At 46.7% G+C, this 22,511-nt stretch overlaps 1 protein-coding gene across 2 annotated transcripts in view; it reads right to left on the bottom strand.

Moving 5' to 3' along the window:
• Positions 1 to 22,511, bottom strand: part of SMCHD1 (structural maintenance of chromosomes flexible hinge domain containing 1) — a 719,028-nt gene that overhangs the window by 353,587 nt on the left and 342,930 nt on the right. For both annotated transcript variants that reach the window (XM_033933958.1, XM_033933959.1), the window contains exon 23: positions 3,365 to 3,504. In XM_033933958.1, the coding sequence (XP_033789849.1) occupies positions 3,365 to 3,504 (140 nt within the window). The remainder of the gene's footprint in view (positions 1 to 3,364; positions 3,505 to 22,511) is intronic.

Below are 22,511 nucleotides of genomic sequence, written 5' to 3'. Positions count from 1 at the left end.
GAAAACAAGCCAACATGGTTTCTGCAAGGGAAGATCGTGCCTAACGAACTTATTGCACTTCTTCGAAGGAATTAACAAACAAATGGACAAAGGGGACCCCATAGACATTGTATACTTGGATTTCCAAATAGCCTTTGACAAGGTACCCCATGAACATCTACTACGGAAACTGAAGAACCATGGGGTGGAAGGAGACATACATAGATGGATTAAAAATTGATTGGAGGGTAGGAAGCAAAGGGTAGGAGTAAAGGGCCACTACTCTGACTGACTGGAGGAGGGTCAAGAGTGCCGCTGCTGTTCAATGTATTTATAAATGATCTAGAAACAGGGCGAAGTAATAAAATTTGCAGATGACATCAAACTATTTAGTGGAGTAGGGACTAAAGAGGATTGTAAGGAAATAGAAAGGGACCTAAACAAGCTAGAAGAGTGGGCGATGAGATGGCAGATGAAGTTTAATGTAGAGAAATGTAAAGTCTTGCATGTAGGGAACAGAAACCTGAAGTACAGTTATACGATGGGAGGGCTGGTAATGGGTTAAAGTACCCAAGAAAAGGACTTGGGGTAATAGTGGACAACACAATGAAGCCGTCGGCACAGTGTGCAGCGGCCTCTAAGATGGCGAATAGAATGCTAGGTATTATCAAGAAAGGCATTACAACCAGATCGAAAGAGGTCATCCTGCCATTGTACCGGATGATGGTGCGCCCACATCTGGAGTATTGCGTCCAATATTGGTCGCCATACTTTAAGAAGGATATGGCGATACTCGAGAGGGTTGAGAAAAGAGCAATGTGACTGATAAAAGGTATGGAAAACCTTTCATATGATGAAAGATTAGAGAAACTGGAGCTATTTTCCATGGAAAAACGGAGGCTTAGAGGGGACATGATAGAGACTTACAAGATCATGAAGGGCATAGAGAAAGTGGAGGGACAGGTTCTTCAAACCTTCGAAAACTACAAGAACGAGAGGGCATTCAGAAAAATAAGAGGGGACAGATTCAGAACCAATGCTAGGAAGTTCTTCTTCACCCAAAGGGTGATGGATGCCTGGAATGCACTTCCAGAGGGTGTGATAGAACAGGGGTTTAAGAAGGGATTGGATGAATTCCTGAAGAAAAAAGGAATAGAAGGGTATAGACAGAGGATCACTATATAGGTCCTGGACCTGATGGGCAGGCAAAATGGACCTCTGGTCTGACCCAGCAGAGGCACTGCTTATGTTCTTATGCCCCTGGACCTTGGAGATTGGAGTCACCCTTTGATTACTGTAGCATGTGTTTCTTTGGCTGTGGGGCATCCAAGTCCTGTTGCGTGGAACAGTCAGCATTTCCAGGCCCCGAAAACAGAAAAGGCCGCCCTTCAGATTACAAAGAAATGTATATTAATACAAGATACTTGGTGTGTTGCATTAGGATAAAAACTTGTATTAAAAAACCTTGCACTGTAACTATAGAAAATTGCAACCTATAAACTGTATATTCTGTAACCCATTCTGAGCTCTTTGGGGAGGACAGGATAGAAAACAAATTAAATAAAATAATCAGAGGAGAGGTTAAGCTGGTCGCTCCCGCCCCTCTGGTCCATTCCATACAGCATGTGGTGCTCCTGAGATGCAAATTTTGCTGAATCCTGACATGAATTTGGGTTAGAAGAGCCCTAGGACTCCATCCCAATGAGGTTTCAGGCAAAAATTGCAGTTTTGGAAGTGCAAGGAACTTTTGAAGAAAAGATCACTAAAAATCCAAGATGGCCACCATCAAGAAATTCACACCTATAAACACTAATAAAACATACTTACTAAATATTAAAAAACTGGTGAAATTAGGATTTTTCAGGTGTATGTGTGGGGGGAGGGGGGACAATACAGGGAGACATGCAAACTCCCAATAACCTGTATTTCAGACCTTCTCGAATTCACCTCATAGGCTGTGACCTGTGCTGGAAATGGGCTGCAGCCTGCCTTGGCCCTTTACAGTAGCTGGAAAGGAGAAGAATAAATTGCCTCAAGCTGGAAATGCCTCTTTGACACTGATCTTCAGACTGCCAGTCAGACACAAAGCCTGACCGTATCCCTACCCTTGTGGACTGACAGACACGTTTACAGAAGGGGGATGCAAAAAAAAAATGCAGGTATCACCCTGCGAGACACTGATGAGCCTTCTACGGATGTCTAACAGCCTGTGTTTGAACCCTTGCAAAGCAGTAGGTGAGGATTAAATATGGGGATGACCCCAAACTACAAAGATACTAGTGCAGGCTAGCTAACAGGTACCACAAGGGATAGGCCTGTCAGCTGCAGACGCAGTCTTCTTCTTCTCTATCTTCTCCATCTTTCTCATTGCTATTCCAGCGGCATAACAATATAGCATGTTAGCTATTTAGATTCAGTCAGCGCTTATGGTAATTTTAAACACCTTATTTCCCTGATGAAGTAATGAAACGAGTCTCGTCGGAAGAGGTGGCACTGCAACAATTGATAAAGATAAGTTGAATATACAGTAACATAGAAACATAGAAATAGACGGCAGATAAGGAGTACTTCAAATAAATATAAAAAACAGTTTAAAAAAAAAGTTTAATAATTGAACACTGTAGAAAGGGTCCAAAAACATTTCTAGAATGCTACGTTGTTCTAATTGAAAGTGTATAGTTATTGAGAAGTGTTAATTTTTGGTGCTACAAGTTTGTAGGGGTTGATGACTTTCTCTATGCAGGCAGAGCAGAAAGTGAAAGCTCCAAGCACTGAAAAAGGACAAAAATAACAAATAAAATAAGAAAAAAAGAGAGCAGAACAGAACACTTCTTCCAGCTTGCATGCAGAAGGGAAAAACTGCAGGTGGCAGTAGACTCCCAGTGAAGTAGGGGGATGACAGAAAAAATCTGGAGTGGATTCCTTTTGCATATAGCTCATGGCCATAGAGCGATAACCTGTTCATCTAGAATGACACATCTATTGCACTGGAAATAACATTATAGTAATCAAGCTTCAAAGTCATTAGGATACGGTACTCTGTCTTGGTCAAAATACTTAGTATTTGACTTGTTTATGCAGCGTATCAAAGCCTGAATTAAATGCAAAAGAAATTTGCTGAGAGAATGTCAGATGAGAGTCAATAATGCTAAGAGAGTGGAAAGAATCTACAATTGACGTCAAGGTGTCAAACAGTATTGTTATTAATAGGGGCTGTGGTGCGTGGCCAGTGATCCAGCAGATAATCACTTTATTAGATTACATAGATTAGATAGATAGAAAGATCTGCATCGAAGACATAAAATTAAAACAGCAATAAAAAAAGTAAATTTACAACTCTTTTTTTGGCTGCTTTGTTTGCTGAATCTTGGTTCTCTTAACATACCTTGCAATGGACCACCAGTTTGGGTTGTACAGTAATATTTGCTGCTTCATCTAGAACTTCCACTTGGAAAGGGAAAGCAGTTCCATTTTCAAAGACCAATATTTCAGACTCTGGTTTCACTTTCAGTTTACAAGGTGGTCCTATTAAAAAAATAAAGATTGTATTGAATAAGGTATGTATTCGGTACAGAAGAGCAGACTTATTGTAGCTTCAAACATGAAAACCTTTCATAGAAACACAGAAACATCTTGGCCCATTCAGTCAGCCCATCCACAGCAACCATTATCTCTTCCTCTCTCTAAAAATTCCAGTGGCGTACCTAGGGTATGTGGCACCCGGGGCCCATAATTTTTTGACACCCGCCCCCCCCCATGTAAAAAAATATTTTTTGTAATAACCATGAAACTGAATAAATGGTCATAATAGAAACAGGCAGTGAAAATTTTCTTTTATTGAACCTCATATATGTAACCATTATTCCAAACATACCATAACATAACATAAATTATGTCTGAATTGTCATGACATCAGAAGTACATATGGAGTAGTTGCAGGTGATGCTTGGGACATTTCTGATAGTTCGGTTTTATGTGTTTTTTGAATAGAAGGGTTTTTGGGTTTTTTTCCAATAAAAGTTTTATTTATTAAGACAGCAACAATAGTGAAATCACAAAACCTCATAAAGGAAGCGCCAGAGGCACTACCAACATAATAAACAAGAACAAAATCCCAAACTAGACATTCAAAAGCTAAAGAACCCCCACAACACAGCAAAATCCCCCCCACCCCTCACCCTCCCACAGAGACAAAGCAGTGAACCCAAACCACAGAGAAGAAGAAAAGGATCTCCATATGTCAACAGAAGAAAAGAAAGGGGAATCAGAACACCCAAACTCAACCCCCCCCCCAAGTCCCGATCGCAACTCCCAACACCAGACCCACAAACATCCCTCACAAGATAGACTCCCGGAAGCGGCGCCAAATACGCGCATAGTCATGTAATTTACCATGCTGCATAGCCGTCAGTTGATACATAAGCTGCCAGTTGAGCAAGCGCTGCTTCATCAAAGGCCACGAGGGAGTCTGCACTTGATTCCAAGAGGAGGCCAAGACCAACCGGGCTGCAGTGAAAGCCAACTTACAGAACAGGGAATCCCCCCAGTCAAGATCTAATTGGTGCCAATACAGAAGTGCATGACGCCATTCCACCGGTACCTGTGTGCCTAGAATTTGAGAGACCCGAGCAAACACCTCCACCCAGAAACCGCTCACAAGCCCACACCGCCACCACATATGCAGATAAGTACCCACTTCCCCGCAGCCCCTCCAACACAAGCCCCTCCCTGTCCCTCTCTATCTAGCCAATACCTGAGGGATATAGTACCAGCGAAAGAGGACCTTATATCCATTTTCAACCAAAAAGGCTGCAATACCTACTGATGACACCTCTCTCCAGATGTCCTCCCACGTGTCCATAGATATAGCAGATTCCCAATCCCCCTCCCAAGCTTTCATGTAAGGAAGGAGGGCATCCCCCCTAACATTTAGGCACCGGTACAGAGCAGACAGGGTCCCCCGTCGACGCACCGGGCCCAACAACAACTCTAAAGGTGTCTTGCCATCCCGCAAGTCCCCCACCACTCCCGAGGTCTGAAGATAATGAACCACCTGTAAGTAGGGGAAAAGATCACCAGCAAGAAGACCATAACGTCCCTGTATCCGCAAAAGGCCTTATCCAACCTAAAACTGGATCCCACAATTGACCCACCCACACCAATCCTTGATTTTCCCAACCAGCAAACACTCCAGCTCCCCGACCAGGTACAAAATCCAGATTATAATGCAACGGGGTGTACCAAGAGTGATGCTTTCCCAGCAATAAACCCTTCCGTACCACATTCCACACCCGCAAGGAAATATCTACTGAGGTCAAAACCCCTCCAGTCTTCGCTCTCCCAGGCACCCAAGGCCGATGCAGCAACAGCACCCCAACAGAAAGGCTCTGCTCAATCACCACCCACGGTTTCGGATCTTGCGTCTGCCACTCCAAAAGAGCACGCAACTGAGCCGCCTGGTAATACTTCACCACGTTAGGGTCCGCCAGCCCCCCGGCACTCCGACTCAAATAGAGGACCTTCCTACTCACCCGAGATCTACGTCCTGCCCAAATAAAAGCAAAGATATGTCGTTGCACCTCCTCTAACTGCTGTCTACTCACCCAAAGGGGCAAAACTTGAAATAAGAACAAAAGACGAGGCAATATCATCATTTTAACAATCTCCACCCTGCCCAGCCAGGAGAAACAATGATCCCTCCAGCAGTCTAAGTCCTGCCTAATACGACGAAAGAGCGGGGGAAAGTTAATTGCATAGGTATCCACTCCCGGCGGATCAAAATAAACCCCAAGATAGCGCAACGAGTTCTGAACCCAACGGAACGAAAAAAGTCCCCGAAGAAGAGCCACCCTGTCGGGGTGTAAATTGATATTAAGGATCTCAGACTTCCCAACATTTATGCGAAACCCCGACACCACCCCGAAAGCTTCCAACTCCCGCAGAATAGCTGGCAAGGAGCCCTCCGGATCCTCAACCGTAAAAAGGAGGTCGTCAGCAAAGAGAGTCAGCTTGTATTCCCTCCCGGTACAGAAACCCCCTTAATGTCCCGGTTCGCCCGAACCCGCCGCGCAAAGGGCTCCACCGTCAGAGCAAAGAGAAGCGGGGAGAGAGGACACCCTGGCGCGTGCCCCGCGCGAGGGAGAAAATGTCAGAGTAGCCCCCATTCATCTTAATACAGCTGATAGGGCAGGTATAGAGAATTCGAATCCATTCTCGCAGACGCGGACCCACACCAATAGAGTCCAGAACCCAAAACAAGAAAGGCCAGGAGACCCTATCAAAGGCCTTCTCAGCGTCAATAGACAAAAAGACCGTCTCCCTCGCCCAGCTCCTGGCCCTTTCAAACAGGTTATAAACCCGACGGGTATTGTCGCCCACCTGATGGCCCACCACAAAGCCCGATTGGTCGGGATGTATCAACCGTGGAATCCAACTCATCAACCTATCTGCCAATATCCGCGTAAATATTTTAGTATCCACCCCCAACAGAGAGATTGGTTGATAAGAAGTGCACTGGAGAGGGTCCTTCCCTTCCTTTGCCAAGACTGTAACCCCCGCCAATCGCATAAAATATGGAAGCATTTTATCCCCTTCCAAAGAATTCAGGAAACGTAACAGAGGAGGTAACAACCAATCCTGAAAACGCTTATAATACCGGACGGTAAAGCCATCCAGCCCCGGGGACTTTCCAAGTTTCATAGAGCGCAGAGCCCCACGAGCTTCAATCAGCGTGAGAGGGCGATCCAATCTGTTAACATCCTCAGCAGTGATCTTAGGCATCGCCACCGATGCGAGATAGCTATCCAGGTCCGATATGGACCCTTCAGTCTCCGGAGTGTAGAGATGGGAGTAAAACTCCACAAAACGCGCTCGAATATCATCATCTTTCCTCAGGATCACTCCAGAAGCCGCCCAGATCGAGAGGATCTGATTGCGCGTGTGACGTACCTTCAACCGATGGGCCACCAATCTACTAGCCTTATTGGAGAACTCAAAATACCTCTGTTGCAATAACTGCAAGTTAAAGTGCAAACGTTCCAAGTCCAAAGCCTGCAGATCATGTCTCGCCTGTCGTAGCTTCCTACTCAACTCCATATCCCAAGGTCGGTGTTTATGTAGCCCCTCTAACCTGCCTATCAGATGTAACAATGCAGCAATGGCTTCCCAACGTTGACGCTGCCGAGCAGACGCCAATACAATTAATCTGCCCCGTAGCGTAGCCTTCAACCCCTCCCATACTGCTTCCGACGAAGCACCACACTCCAAGTTGAAATCTAAATACTCCTGTAGCCACCCTTCTATCTGAACGACCACCTCTGGATCATCTAAGAGACTATCATTAAAGCGCCAGAATTTCCTGCCCGTACCACCTCCCTCCCCCATAAACCGCACCCAAACAGGGGCATGGTCCGACCACGTGATCGGTTCGATCCCTGCCGACTCCACTTGGCGGAGCAACCCATGCTCTACAAATACATAATCAATTCGAGAGTAGGAGGAATGCGTTCTAGAGAAATAAGTATAGTCCCTATCCAACGGATACAACCAACGCCAGATATCAACAACATTCAAAGTAGAGAGCACCTCCCACAACATCTCGCACCAACTCGCAAAAGAACTCCCCCTGGCCTTCATTAGGGGCATAAATGTTAACCAGAGAGTACAGACGCCCCTCTATCAGAGCCTCAAGCATAATATATCGACCTTGAGGATCCCTGACCACCCTTTGAACTTCACAACGAAGCCCTTTACCTATAAGGATCCCCACCCCGCCCCTCTTAGAGGTGCCAACCCTGGAGGCCCAAAAGGCCTGAGGAAATCTAGAATCCTTAACAAGGTGCTCATGGGTCTGTACCAGGTGCGTTTCTTGCACAAAACAAACAGCGGCTCTCAACCGAAGCAGTTCCCGGTAAAAAGCCCTCCGTTTATTAGGGGAGTTGAGACCCCGGATATTATAAGATACCAACTTAAACCCCCCCATAACCCAGAAAAAACACTGTAAGAGATGACCCCTTCCTCATAAACATGTCCCTGTGCCCCACTCCCTCCCCCACCATCCCCCCTCCACCCTCCTTCCCCCAAAGTGAGAGCCCGCAGACCTCTCACAGACATACAAGGAAGTGAACAATCCCCTGTGCCCGTGACTCAAGCACTTACAACCAAACACTAACCATCCCTCCCGCAATCACAACATCCCCAGAGCCCAAGCCCCCCAGCTCAACAACCACCAACATCCAACCCTTCTACCAACCCACCACCAGACACCCACACAGCCCCAAACACCGTCCCAATCACCCCCCCACCCCACCCTCAAGATCCAGTCCAAGGAGTTTCACCCCCAGTATTCCCAACATAGTCCCAAGCTCAGAGTCACAAGGGGGCCAAAGGAAGACACCCTCGGGAAGCGAATGAATCAAAGGGTAGTGGGGCATGCAGGCAGCACAGAAACAGGTACCATCCAAGAGACATCAGGGGAGACCATTTGAAGAGGATGCTGTCGCCAGGTGGGGGGATCCCCCCCCATGGCCCCCTCGCCCACCTCGGGCACTCCGCTCCACTCGCTGCCACCGGAAAGAAGCTGGAGTCCCTCCACGACGTGAAGCATCACCCACAGGTTGATCAGGAGCATCCGGTATCTCAATCCCCGCCTTTTGCAGCAAAAGACGGGCCTCACGAACAGTGGTGATCTTGGTATGGACCCCATTGAAGGAAATCACCACTCCAAAGGGAAAGGTCCAGCGATAGCACAGATTAGCACTCTGCAATGCCTTGGTCACCTCTCGGAACGCATGCCTCTTCTGCAATGTGCTGGCCGCCAGATCCTGAAAGAACTCCAACCAATGGCCCTCCCAGGTCACTGTACCCAGCTCCCTGGCTCTGCTTAGAATCTGTTCCTTAAGCATAAAGCTCTGGAGGCAGAGGACAATGTCCTTAGGTTGATCAGTGACCCGGGGCCCCAAAGCTCTATGGGCCCTCTCGAGTCCCGGTTCAAGAGTATCATTTTGAAGTAACCAGCGGATCAAAGTAATAGTGGTAGCACGAACATCTTTATACTCCAGCAGATCCGGTAGGCCCCGCACCCGCAAGTTATTACGCCGGGTGTGGTTCTCCAGATCCTCCATCTTATCCAAGAGCAGTTGGTAATCCGCCGAAACACCCTCCAGAGACCGTTGGACTCCAGTCACATTCTCTTCGCAACTGTCCAGTCTCATCTCCACCACCTCCACGCGCGTGCCCACCTCCACCAGGTCAGTGCGGAGCTCCTGCACTGCCTCCCGGACCTGGACTGCCACAGCTGAAATCTCTGATTTTACCTCTAAGATCCATTGCTGCATGTCAGCTTTTGTTAGCGGCTCAGGCAGGGAGCTTGCCGATGCTGGATCGCTCAGCATATCAGCCACCGCCGCGACGTTGCCTCCCAATTTTGCAGCCTCGCTGGTGCTCGTTTCCGACAGAGGAGAGCCACGTGCGCTGCGGCCCAACGCCTGTTCCAGCGTGCGCTGACCCGGTTTGTCTCCCGGGAGCTTCCGTCGTGTCGCCAAGCGGTCCCCGCTCCTCTCACACACCACGAGTCGGTAAGGGGGGAGAAAATCAGTGCTCTGACACAGCAAAAAGCTCAATATTATGCAGGGCCTGAACGGAGGTTACCGGTTTAAGCTGCCATTCAGAGCGGTGACGTCACTTCCCTCGAATAGAAGGGTTTTTATTTATTTCTTTTTTGAAGGTTTTGTAGTTTGTGGTCGAGGTCAATAGGTTGTAGAGTTGGGGGTCGAGTGTTGCAGCTCGAATGGCTAGGAGGTTGTCGAACTGTTTTATTCTTTTGACGTTTTTGGTTGGAGGGTGTGTGAATGGTACGTGAGTTCTCCTATGTCTGGTTGAGGTGGATTGAATTATTTAGCTGAAGAAATTAGTTACCCCCCCCCCCATTCCACACACATTAATTCTCTTCCATTTTTGTTCCCATTATAAAAAACACTGATAAGTTCTCAGAAAAAAAATACATTAAAATAAGAAGTAAAAACAAAGGCCCCTACAGATGAGAACATAACATAAGAATAGCCTAACTGGGTCAGACCAATGTTCCATCATGCCCAGTAACCCATTCTCATGGAAGCCAATCCAGGTCACTAGTACCTGGTCAAAACCCAAAGAGTAACAACATTCCATGCTACCGATCCAGGGCAAGCAGATGTTTCCCCCATGTCTTAATAACAGACTATGGACTTTTCCTCCAGGAATTTGTCCAAACCTTTCTTAAAACCAGCTACGCTATCTGCTTTTACCATAACTTCTGGCCACTTCATTTTTAAGCTGAGATCTTTCCTTCCAAACAGAGACTTTGCTAGATGTCAAATACAGCACAAGGTAACGTCACACGGACTTAGCTGTGCAGGAAATGTGAATCTCCTCATACACCCACCATATAGTGCAAAAATGTGCAAAGGTCTGTTTTTTTCTTTCGATCGCTACATAGCCTAATGCCACACAAGCAGCGCTGTTACAAACATATTCTGTAGGTCAATGCTAAGAATAACAAAGTTTCCTTCCTTGGACCAGAAGGAGATACTGACAAACCACTGGAAGAGATCCCAAAACAACTACCCAGGAACAACACCCAAAGACCCACTCAGTGTGTGAACCAGTTGGGTGGAGTGGACTAACTGGAGGGTGGAAATGGGCCCGGAGTTTGCTCAGCAAAATTTCCCAGATCACCTCTTCCTCTCAACACATTGACACGCTGCCCCCACCACCACTAGGAACACCTCACCGGGTAGACCAGCAATGTTATAAACTTTATAAAACACATTATTATATTTTCTTATAAAGCATATATTTTAACTGAACTCTCTGACATCCTCAGTCTTGCCATTCACAAAAATAGAAGGAAGAAAAGTTCCCATTTCCTGCTGTCTCATATCCCCGGCCTATACAATATTTTTCTTCTGCAGAGTGCAGACCCTTCAAAAATCTGACCAAATCCTCATTTCACTTGCATTATAAAGTACTGAGGATGCCATCTCTCCCCAATCCCAGGTCCTAAAGTCTAAGACAGTAGCGCAAACTAGTGCTGCCAGATTCAGGAAAAAAAATTTTCGATTCAATTCAGCCTATTGAATTGGTTTATCTATTCGATTTTTCTGCCCAATTGGGTGTTTTTTTCAAACATCCTGGTGGGTTTATTTTATAGCTTTTTCACCCCCCCCTTTGGCTTCTCCTAACCACACTGGCGCTGTGGTGTAAATAAAATAAAGAAACAAAAAGAACTTTTCCTCTCTCTGTTAAATCCTAGCTCACATTTGCGGTCTAACACCAGCTCTGGCAGGATACACATTTCAAATCTGACATATTGTAATCACAAAACAGAAAATAAAATTAGTTTTTCTACCTTTTTGTTGTCTGGTTATTTTTCAAATCTTGTTGGTCCAAGGCTCTGGTTGGCTTCTGATAACTTGCTTGCCAGGGTCTCCTTCTTTCTTCTTTCTCCGTGCTAACCATCCATCTGCCATCTTTGTCCTTCCCTTCCGTTTCCCTTCCCTCCCCCGGATGTCTGGCATCTTTCCTTTTTTTGTCTCCCTCCACAGATCCACCTTTTCTTAACTACCCTTTCATCCAGCAGCTCTCCCTCCTTCCCCACCACCCCAGGGTCCACCATCTCTCCCTTTCTATTCCCAACTACCCTCCTAACCAGTATCTCTATCCCCCCCTCCACACCATCCCTTGTGTCCAACTTCTCTCCCTTTCTGTTCCTTCCCTCCCTAAAACCCATGTCCATCACCTCTCTCTCTCTCCTCTATTTTCAGACCCATTATTTCTTCCCACCGAAAGTCCGGCATATGCACGTCTCTTTGAACCCCTCCCTCTTCCCTCCGTGTACTTCTACACCAGAGCCCCCCCTCCCCTGAAGGCCTGTCCTCCCCTTAAAGGTTTGCATCCCACCCTGAAGGCCTGTCCCCCCCTTGAAGGCCTGCATGCCTGCCCCCCCTGAAGGCCTGTCACCCCCCTGAAGGCCTGCACCCCCCCGAAGGCCTGCACCCCCCTTGAAGGCCTGCCTGCCTGTTCCCCTTGAAGGCCTGCCCCCCCTGAAGACCTGCCCCCCCCAAAGGCCTGCACCCCCCTCGAAGGCCTGTCCCCCCCCTTGAAGGCCTGCCTGCCTGTCCCTCCCTTGAAGGCCTGCCTGCCTGACCCCCCCTTGAAGGCCTGTGCCCTCCCTTGAAGGCCTGTCCCCCCCGAAGGCCTGCACCCCCCCGATGGCCTGTCACCCCCCCGAAGGCCTGCCTGTCCCCCTTGAAGGCCTGTCCCCCCCGAAGGCCTGCACCCCCCCGAAGGCTTGCCTGCCTGTTCTCCATGAAGGCCTGTCCCCCCCCTCCACAAGGTCTGCCTGCCCGCCCCACCCTGAAGGCCTGCTACCCCCCCCCCCACCTCGAAGGACCGCTCGGCCCCACCACCACCACCACGAAGCCCCCCGGCCTCCCCGCTTCATTTGCCTGGGGAAACAGCCTGCAGCAAGATCGCGCAATGCCAGCGATCTTTGCTTGCTTCGGCTGTTTCCTCCGCTGCGGTCCCGCCCCTCCTCTGACGTCAGAGGAGGGGCGGGACCGTGGTGGAGGAAACAGCCGAAGTAGGCAAAGATCGCTGGCATTGCGATCTTGCTGCAGGCTGTTTCCAGACGCGACACCCGGCGCAGGGGGGGGAAACCGGACCGGACCGGACCAGGAGCACCCCCATCATGGCTTGGCACCCGGGGCGGACCGTCCCCCACGCCCCCCCTTGGTACGCCACTGAAAAATTCACAAGTGCCTATCCCAGGCTTTCTTGAATTCAGACAAAGTCTCAGTCTCCACCACTTCTTCCGGGAGACTGTTCCAAGCATCTACCACACTTTTTGTAAAAAAAAAGTATTTCCTTAAATTACTCCTATGCCTATCACCTATTAACTTCATCCTATGCCCTCTAATTCCGGAACTTCCTTTCAAATGAAAGATTCAACTCATGCACATTTACATCACATAGGTATTTAAACGTCTCAATCATATCTCCCCTCTCCTGGCTTTCCTCCAAAGTATACAGATTGAGATCTTTAAGTTTTTACCCGTACGACTTATGACGAAGACCACACACTATTTTAATAGCCTTCTTCTGAACCATCTCCATCTTTTTTATATCTTTTTGAAGATGTGGCCTCTAGAATTGTATACAATATTTTAAATGTCTGTTTCACCAAAGTCTTATACAGGGGCATCAATACATCCTTTTTCCTAATGGCCATACCTCTTCCTATGCACCCTAGCATCCTTCTAGCTTTTGCCATCACCTTTTCAACTTGTTTGGCCACCTTAAGATAGAAACATAGAAACAGATGGCAGATAAGGGCCGCGGCCCATCAAGTCTGCCCACCTCAATAACCCTCTCCCTACCTTTTCTCTGTGAAGAGATTCCACGTGACGATCCCATTTTGTCTTAAAATCAGGCACACTGCTGGCCTCAATTATCTGTAGTGGAAGATTATTCCAGCGATCAACAACCCTTTTGGTGAAGAAGTATTTCCTGGTGTCACCATGTAGTTTCCCGCCCCTGATTTTCCACGGATGCCCTCTTGTTGTCGTGGGGCCTTTGAAAAAGAAGATATCCTCTTCCACCTCGATACGGCCCATGAGATATTTGAATGTCTCGATCATGTCTTCCCTCTCTCTGCGTTCCTCGAGTGCAATCTTGTCAGTCGTTCCTCATACGGGAGATCCTTGAGTTCCGAGACCATCCAGGTGGCCTTTCGCTGGACTGATTCAAGTCTCAGCACATCTTTGCGGTATTGCGGCCTCCAGAATTGTACACAATATTCCAGATGGGGTCTCACCATGGATCTATACAATGGCATAATGACTTCGGGCTTACGGCTGACGAAACTCCTACGTATACAACCTATGATTTGTCTAGCCTTAGATGAAGCTTTCTCCACTTGCTTGGCAGTCTTCATGTTCTCACTGATGATCACCCCTAAGTCACGTTCTGCTATTGTCCTCGCTAGGATCTCACCATTAAGGGTGTAAGTCTTGCATGGATTTTGGCTGCCAAGGTGCATGACTTTACATTTTTCGGTATTGAAACTTAGTTGCCAGGTCCTGGACCAGCGCTCCAGTAGGAGTAGGTCGTGCCCCATACTGTCGGGCATTTGGTTTCCGTCAGGCACTGTGCTTTTGTCTGTTGTGTTCTTGCCTACTACATTGCATAGTTTGGCGTCATCGGCGAATAGCGCTATTTTACCTCGAAGCCCCTCAGCCAAGTCCCTTATGAAGATGTTGAATAGGATCGGGCCCAAGACCGAGCCCTGCGGCACTCCACTGATCACCTCCGTCGTTTCAGAGGAGGTGCCGTTCACTACCACCCTCTGAAGCCTACCTCCAAGCCAGTCTCTAACCCATGCCGTCAATGTGTCTCCCAATCCTATAGAGCTCATCTTGCTCAACAACCTGCGGTGTGGTACACTATCGAATGCTTTGCTGAAGTCCAAGTACACGATGTCCAGGGACTCCCCAACATCCAGCTTCCCCGTCACCCAGTCAAAGAAGCCGATCAGGTTGGATTGGCAGGACCTCCCCTTGGTAAATCCATGTTGACAGGTATCTCGTAGATTCTCCTCATTCAGGATCGTATCCAATTGGCGTTTGATTAGAGTTTCCATTAGTTTGCTCACTATTGATGCGAGACTCACCAGTCTGTAGTTTGCAGCCTCCGACCTGTATCCTTTTTTGTGGAGTGGAATGACGTTAGCCGTTTTCCAGTCCAACGGGACTCTACCTGTATTAAGGGAGAGATTGAAGAGCGCGGATAGCAGTTCTGCCAAGACGTCACTTAGCTCCCTGAGTACCCTGTGGTGTAGGTTGTCTGGCCCCATTGCTTTGTTAACCTTGAGATTAGATAGCTCACAGTGGACAGTGCTGGGCGTAAACTCGAAATTTCGAAACGGGTCTACCGTGCAATTCCTTGTCCGCAGCTGAGGGCCGGATCCCGGCGCCTCACCGGTGAAGACTGAGCAGAAGTATTCATTTAAAAGTTTAGCCTTTTCAGAGTCCGATTCTACATAGTTCCCGTCTGGTTTCCTAAGGTGTACTATCCCGCCTGTGTTTCTGTTTCTATCACTAATATTACCTGAAGAAGGATTTATCGCCCTTCTTGATGTTCTCCTCCATTTGGAATTTGGCCTCTCTGACCGCTGTTTTGACGGCTCATCACATACAATCACACCCAGGTCCCGCTTTTCTGTCATGCACATAAGTTCTTCACCCTCTAATCTGTAATGTTCCCTCAGGTTTTTGCAGCCCAAATGCATGACCTTGCATTTCTTAGCATTAAATTTTAGCTGTCAAATTTCAGACCATTGTTCAAGCTTCATCAGGTCTTTCTTCATATTATTCACACCATCACGGATGTCTACTCTATTGCAGATTTTGATATCATTTGCAAAGAGGCAAATCTTACCCAACAGCCCTTCAGCAATATTGTTTATAAAAATGTTAAAAAGAACAGGCCCAAGAACAGAACACCACTGATAACATCTCTTTCCTCAGAGCAATCTCCATTGATCACCACCCTCTGTCGCCTTCCACTCAACCAGTTCATGACCCAGCCCATCACTTTGGGACCCATCCCGAGAACACTCAGTTTATTTATTAGACATCTTTGTGGATTTGCTAAAATCTAAATTCACTACATTTAGTGCACTTCCCTCTATCCAATTCTCTGGTCACCCAGTCAAAGAAACTGATCAGATTTGTCTGACAAGACCTACCTCTAGTGAATCCATGTTGCCTTGGGTCCTTTAATCCACAAGATTCCAGAAACTTCACCATTCTCTGTTTTAAAAGCATTTCCATGAATTTGCTTACCAAAGACGTTAGATTTATCAGCCTGTAATTCCCTACTTCTTTCTTACTTCCACTTTTGTAGAGAGAAACCACATCCGCCGTTCTCCCAACTCTAGAGACTCATTGAAAAAGTAAGTCAGCGGAGAAACCATCCGGCCCCATTACTTTGTCCACCTTTATTTTAGCTAGCTCCTCACAAACACAAACCTCTGAAAATCGATCAGGGTCTACTACTCCTACATTCCTATTCATGTTTGTCTTCTGCTGTCCCGCTTCAGGCGCTTCAGCCGTGAACAGGAACAGAAATATTTATTAAGCAATTTGGCCTTTTCTTTATCAGCTTCTACATATTTCTCCCCTTCATCTATGAATCTCGCAACGCCACTTTTGCACATCTTCCTATCACTAATATATCTAAAAAAGTCTTGTCTCTCTGTTTTACCGTGTCAGCTATTTTCTCTTCCATTTGCAGCTTTCCTGACTACATGACCAGCCTCTCTTAACTTTTCCAGATATATTTTCCTGTCTTCCTCTGTGATCTTTTTTAGTTTATGAAAGCTAACCTCTTATTCCTTATCTTCTCAGCTACTACGTTTGAGAACCAAAGCAGCCTTCTTTTCCTCTTACTTTAACTTACTTGCCTCACAAAAAGTTTTGTCGCTCTTACAATTACTCCTTTCAGTTTTGCTCACTACATTTCCACTCCTTCCAGACGTTCCCATCCAGATAATAATTCCTTGATGTAATCCCCCATCCGAACAAAGTTAGTTTTTTAAAAGTCTAGAACCTTTGCTTTTGAATGAGCCCTCTCTATACCCATCTTAATATTAAACTGTACCATGCAGTGATCACTGGATGCTAGATGATCATCCACTTTAACATCAGAAACACTTTCCCCGTTCCATTACCAACTGCTGGAACAATTCTCCTTGTAGAGAATCCAGGATCTCCCTATTTCTAGAAGACCCCGCAACAGGGATACTCCAATCAACATCCAGCATGTTAAAATCACCTATTAGTAAAATTTACCTTTTTTTTAGATATATTCTGAATGTCTACTATTAAATCTCTGTCCACATCTTCTGTCTGTGAAGGAGGCCTGTATATCACACCAATGTAAATATATTCACCATTCTCTTTTTTGAAATTGATCCACAGAGCCTCTTTCTTGCCCTGCAGATCCTGCAATTGTGTGGCTCTAATATGATCGTTAACATATAACGCTACTCCCCTTCCTTTTCTTCCTACCCTGTCTTTCCTGACAGATTATATCCGGTATAACTACATCCCAGTCATGGTTCTCCATGAACCACGTCTCTGTGATTGCTACTATATCAAACTCATCTTCTTCCTTCACAGCTTCTAGACCCTTGTTTCCCATACTTCGAGCATTAGTATATATTGCTTTCCAGACATTGCCCCCTTTTCCTATCCGTGTAGTAGTATTCAGTGTCAGGATTGTTCAATAGCATAAAATCTAAGAAAAAGTATACACAAAGTGAACTTTTCCATATCTTTATGCCACATTTTCTTCTCTAACTCCAATTCAATTTTTCTTGCTTTCTCAGCACTCAGTCTGAACAGCTATAGGAACTAAGAAGTTGCCTCTGTTGCAGGTAAACACAAACGGATTGCTCTTTGGGAAAACTGACTCAAGACTGCAGCAGTAGGTTAAATTGTTAAATCCCTGTGACTTAGTAGACTTAACAGAATTTAGAAGTTTTTAAAACCTTGCATGTTCACTCCCTTCTTCTCTCACCTCCTACCTGATCTAGGCTTATTTTTAGCCACATGGTCTGCTTTTTATTCTGACGCATTATTGAAATGTATGCTTTGTCTCTTTGTTGTATTTTACCAGGATACTTTTTATGGAATTGTATGTATTGTTTTCTGTGCTGTGAGCCGCTTAGAACGTCCCCGGTATGGCGGCATATAAATAAATTATTATTCATTAATTTACAATATTACTCCAGTTGGTAAGAGGATAGGAGAGAAATCTTTACACAACAGTTAATTAGGGATAGATGGAAATTTTTTTCACAAATGAGTTAATTAGGAATTTGTAACAACAAATAATCAACACTGATTAAATGTAGATAATAGGAGAGTGTAATGGAAATAAATAATAATATGCCAAAGAATTTGAAAATATTATTCTACAGCAATGGTTATGAACTTGTATTAATCTGGAACAAACCTGGCAGACAATGCACACAAATGTGACATACTTCATACATGACCCTCATGGACCCTTATTCTGATACAACTTTGGCATAGTTTTTACTATTCCAAAATATTGCGGGTCTGAGCACTTTATAACACAATTGTTTTTATTGAATATATGAGCTTATAAACACCAAATTCAATTTTGGTTGATCAAGAATATTGCTGTGTCCTATTTTGTATCTCCCTGGATCTGGTATTTATAGATCCATTAAATGTAAACATGCCCTGCATCCACACCCTCCCCCAACCACAGATGCAGATCATAACTACTGTAGTATATTTTCTCCATAGCTCTTTTTAGTGTAAACCGCCTAGAACTTTTGGTTATGGCAGTATCCTCTATAATAAAACCCTAAGTGCACATGCGCACTTAGGGTTTTGTGATCCCTGCCATCGTGCTGTGTCCATCCGTGCCGAAATCGATTTCCGGTGCGTGGGGTGGCTTTCGACAGTGATTTCAGCGACGGTTTGACTCCTGCACTGCCGGGAAGCCTCACCCCCAACCAGCAAACGCAGTAGCCACGGGGCATTTGCTAGGCCGGCCCACTTCGATAATGCGAGGTGAGCCGGCCTAGCAAAAGCCCCGAGGCTGCCCAGGTTAGCGGATGCTGTACAGGGGGAGCAGGGAAAGAAGAAGGCCTACTGCTGGACAGGGGGATCAGGTAAGAGGTGCTGCTGGATGGGGGGTGAAAGGAAGGGAGAAGGCCTATTGTTGGACAGGGGGAGCAGGGAAGAGGTGCTGCTGGACAGGGGGGAGGTAAAACGAAGGGAGAAGGGGTGATGCTGGACAAGGGGAGCAGGGTAGGGGTGCTGCTGGACAGGGGGGGAGGTAAAAGTAAGGGAAAAGGGCTACTGCTGGACAGGGGGAGCATGCAAGGGGTGGTGGTGGACAGCCGAGGAAAGAGAGAGAGAAAAAGAAAGAAAGAAAAAGAAAGAAAGACAGACAGACAGAAAGCGGCCAAGGAGAGAGAGAGAGAAAGACAGACACACACATCTATTCTAACACCCGTTAATGTAATGGGCTTAAAATCTAGTCTATAATAATAAAACGCTAAGCGCGCATGCGCACTCTCGCTGCGTGTTCCCTGAGTTCTGATCTGTCAGGATGTGGCTGGCAGAGTGCGCATACGCACTAAGGCAAAGGCGGTGCGGAGCGGAGGATGCCAGGAGAGCTTGCTGGCTCCGGCCTGACTCACAGCAGGTAACACGCTGCGACTCCCCCTCCCCCCCCCCGGCGCTGACCCTAACCAGCCCACCCGAAACCCCCGCTGACCCTCCCAGCCGCACCTACCACCGTGCGACGAACACAAAACTTCTGTCTCCAGCAGCGTCCCAGGCACAGTAAACACGCTGCTTCAGCCCTTCTACTGGCCTGATTTCCTCTGCCGCGTCCCTGATGACGTCATCAGGGACGAGGCAGAGGAAATTAGGCCAGTAGAAGACCGCGAAGCAGCGTGTTTACTGTGCCTGGGACGCTGCGACTGGGAGCGCCAGACTGGCAGGTGGGCGGGTGCTGTGGCTGTCCGGGGGTGGGAGGCGAGGCTGTAATGCTATAACAAGTTTAATAAATCTGTAAAATCTGTAATTGAACTGTGGGTTGACCAGTGTAATTTGAGCAGAGGTGAAGCCTGATTTCTCTTTTTTCCCCCCTATCAATTCTTCTCTCAAAATTTGGAGCCACAAGAACAGCAGAGAACTCTGTACCACATAATTTGAACACACTGGAGAAAAGTCCCTATTTCTTTAACTGTGAAAGAATGTGAGGAAGACAAGAGGCCAGGCAGATGCTAATTGCCGTAGGGATTGGAAATGGTTGATTAGCTAGAGGGGAATATAAGAGAGAAAAAACAAGATGAAGTACCTGAAAAAAAAAATAGAAAAAGACTGGATGCAAGTGTGTGTGTGTGTGGGAGGGGGGTTCCTGATCCATCGTACAGCTTTGTAAAGGAGGAGTGGGTTTGAGAGGTGGTCGTGTGCAGGGAGGAGGGGCCAGGGAGAGAAACAGAAAGAGAGACAGGGGGAGAGAGACAGAAAGAAAGACAGACAGGGGGAAGGGAGAGTGACAGAAAGAAAGACAGACATGGGGCCAGGGAAAGAGACAGAAAGAAAGGGGGCAGGGAGAGACACAGAAAGAAAGAAAGAAAAAGAAAAAAAAGAAATGCCTAAGTCTACACATCTATTCTAGCATCCGTTAATGTAACGGGCTAAAAAACTAGTAAAAGAATAAAGTTATTATTATTGTCTGACTTGAACTACTGGAGAGTGTTTTATCAGTAATGTCATGAACAAGGACCCGAGCAATGACTCAGGCAACAAACAGCACACCGGTTGGAAACATTAACATGATCTAAGGCACCAACAAACACAGATATCAAGATATTCTGAGGTGTTTGTGAAACTGCTTTCAACTCTTAACTCCCACTCACTGCTGTCAAATACCTATTCCCACTATAATCTCCCCAACCCTGAAATGTCCTGTCTAAATTAGATTGTAAACAAAACTAAATCAAATCTTAAGTTTGTATACCGCATCATCTCCATAAAGATAGAGCTCGGCACGGTTTACAGGTAATTCAATAAATGATGGAAGGACATAAAGCACAGTTACTTACCGTAACAGGTGTTATCCAGGGACAGCAGGCAGATATTCTCTACATGTGGGTGACGTCATCCACGGAGCCCCGACGCAGACAGCTTTTCAAGCAAACTTGATTGAAGATTTCAAGTTTGCTAGTGCTGCACCACGCATGTGTGTGCCTTCCTGATCCACTAGAGGGCGCATCCCCTCCTCATGGTCCTCAGTTCAGGTACTAGCAAAGAAGCCAACCTGGATGTGGTGGCGATATCCGAAACCTGGCTCACAGACTCCCACGGGTGGGACATGGTCATACCGGGTTACAACTTGCTTCGCCGGGACAGAGAGGGTAGGAAGGGAGGGGGTGTAGCATTATATACTAAAGATGACATTAAGGTCACGAGAATCTCAGATGTCCAGTATACTGGGGAATCCCTTTGGGTTAATTTGGCCAGAGGAAAGGACAAATGCTTGTATCTTGGCGTAATTTACAGACCCCCAAGACAACAGGATGACTTGGATATGGAAATAATCGAAGATATAGAAAATATCACCTTGCGTGGGGACACAGTATTGCTAGGTGACTTCAACATGCCTGATGTGGATTGGGTTACACTTACCTCTGCTTCCGGCAGCAGCAGGAGGCTATTAAACTCTATGAAAGGAGCAAGCCTCAGGCAACTGGTGTTGGAACCGACAAGGGATCAGGCAATACTAGACCTGATACTTACCAATGGAGAAAGTGTCACAGAGGTCTCGGTGGGCGACACATTGGCCTCCAGTGACCACAACATGGTATGGTTCAATATCAGGAAAGGTTTCACTAAATCTACTACACTAACCAAAGTCCTCAAATTCAAGGACACAAATTTCAAAGAAATGGGAGACTTCGTTCACCAGGCGCTACAAAGCCAAGAAGAAACCGATAACGTGGAAGACATGTGGTCGACTTTGAAAGCAACCATACAAGAAGCAACAAACCGCTATGTAAAATCAGTAAGTAAACGGCGAAGGAACAATAAGCCACAGTGGTTTACTGCGGAGATCTCAGACCTGATCAAGAAGAAAAAAGCATTCATCTCTTACAAACAATCAGGAAAGCAGGACTCTAGAGCAGACTACCTGGCCAAATCAAAAGCCGTCAAAACAGCAGTCAGGGAGGCTAAATTCCTCATGGAGGAGTCTCTAGCAAAGAACATCCAGAAGGGAGATAAATCCTTCTTCAGGTATATCAGTGATAGAAGAAAAAACTCAGGCGGGATTGTACGTCTTAGGAAACCAGACGGAGACTATGTGGAAAAGGATTCGGAAAAAGCCCAACTATTAAATGAATACTTCTGCTCAGTCTTCACCCGAGAAGCGCCAGGGCTCGGCCCTCAGCTACAGACAAGGGTTGGCTCAGTTGACCCGTTTAGTAACTTTGAGTTTACGCCCAGCAGTGTCTACGGTGAGCTGTCAAAGCTCAAGGTTAACAAAGCAATGGGGCCGGACAACCTGCACCCCAGGGTGCTTAGGGAGCTGAGTGATGTCTTGGCGGAGCCACTGTCCGCGCTCTTCAACCTCTCCCTTAGTACAGGCAGTGTCCCGTTGGACTGGAGGACGGCTAACGTCATTCCACTCCACAAGAAAGGCTCAAAGATGGAGACAGCAAACTACAGACCAGTGAGTCTAACATCGATAGTGAGCAAACTAATGGAAACTCTAATCAAACACCAATTAGATAAGATCCTGGATGAGGAGAATCTACGGGATCCCCGACAACATGGATTTACTAAGGGGAGATCCTGCCAATCCAACCTGATCAGCTTCTTTGACTGGGTAACGGGGAAGCTGGATATTGGGGAGTCCCTGGACATCGTGTACCTGGACTT

This window comes from Geotrypetes seraphini, chromosome 2 (assembly GCF_902459505.1).
Source record: "Geotrypetes seraphini chromosome 2, aGeoSer1.1, whole genome shotgun sequence".
NCBI lineage: Eukaryota > Metazoa > Chordata > Amphibia > Gymnophiona > Dermophiidae > Geotrypetes > Geotrypetes seraphini.
The sequence above is the reverse complement of the archived record's forward strand: the minus strand, read 5'-3'. Positions and strand labels throughout refer to the sequence as shown.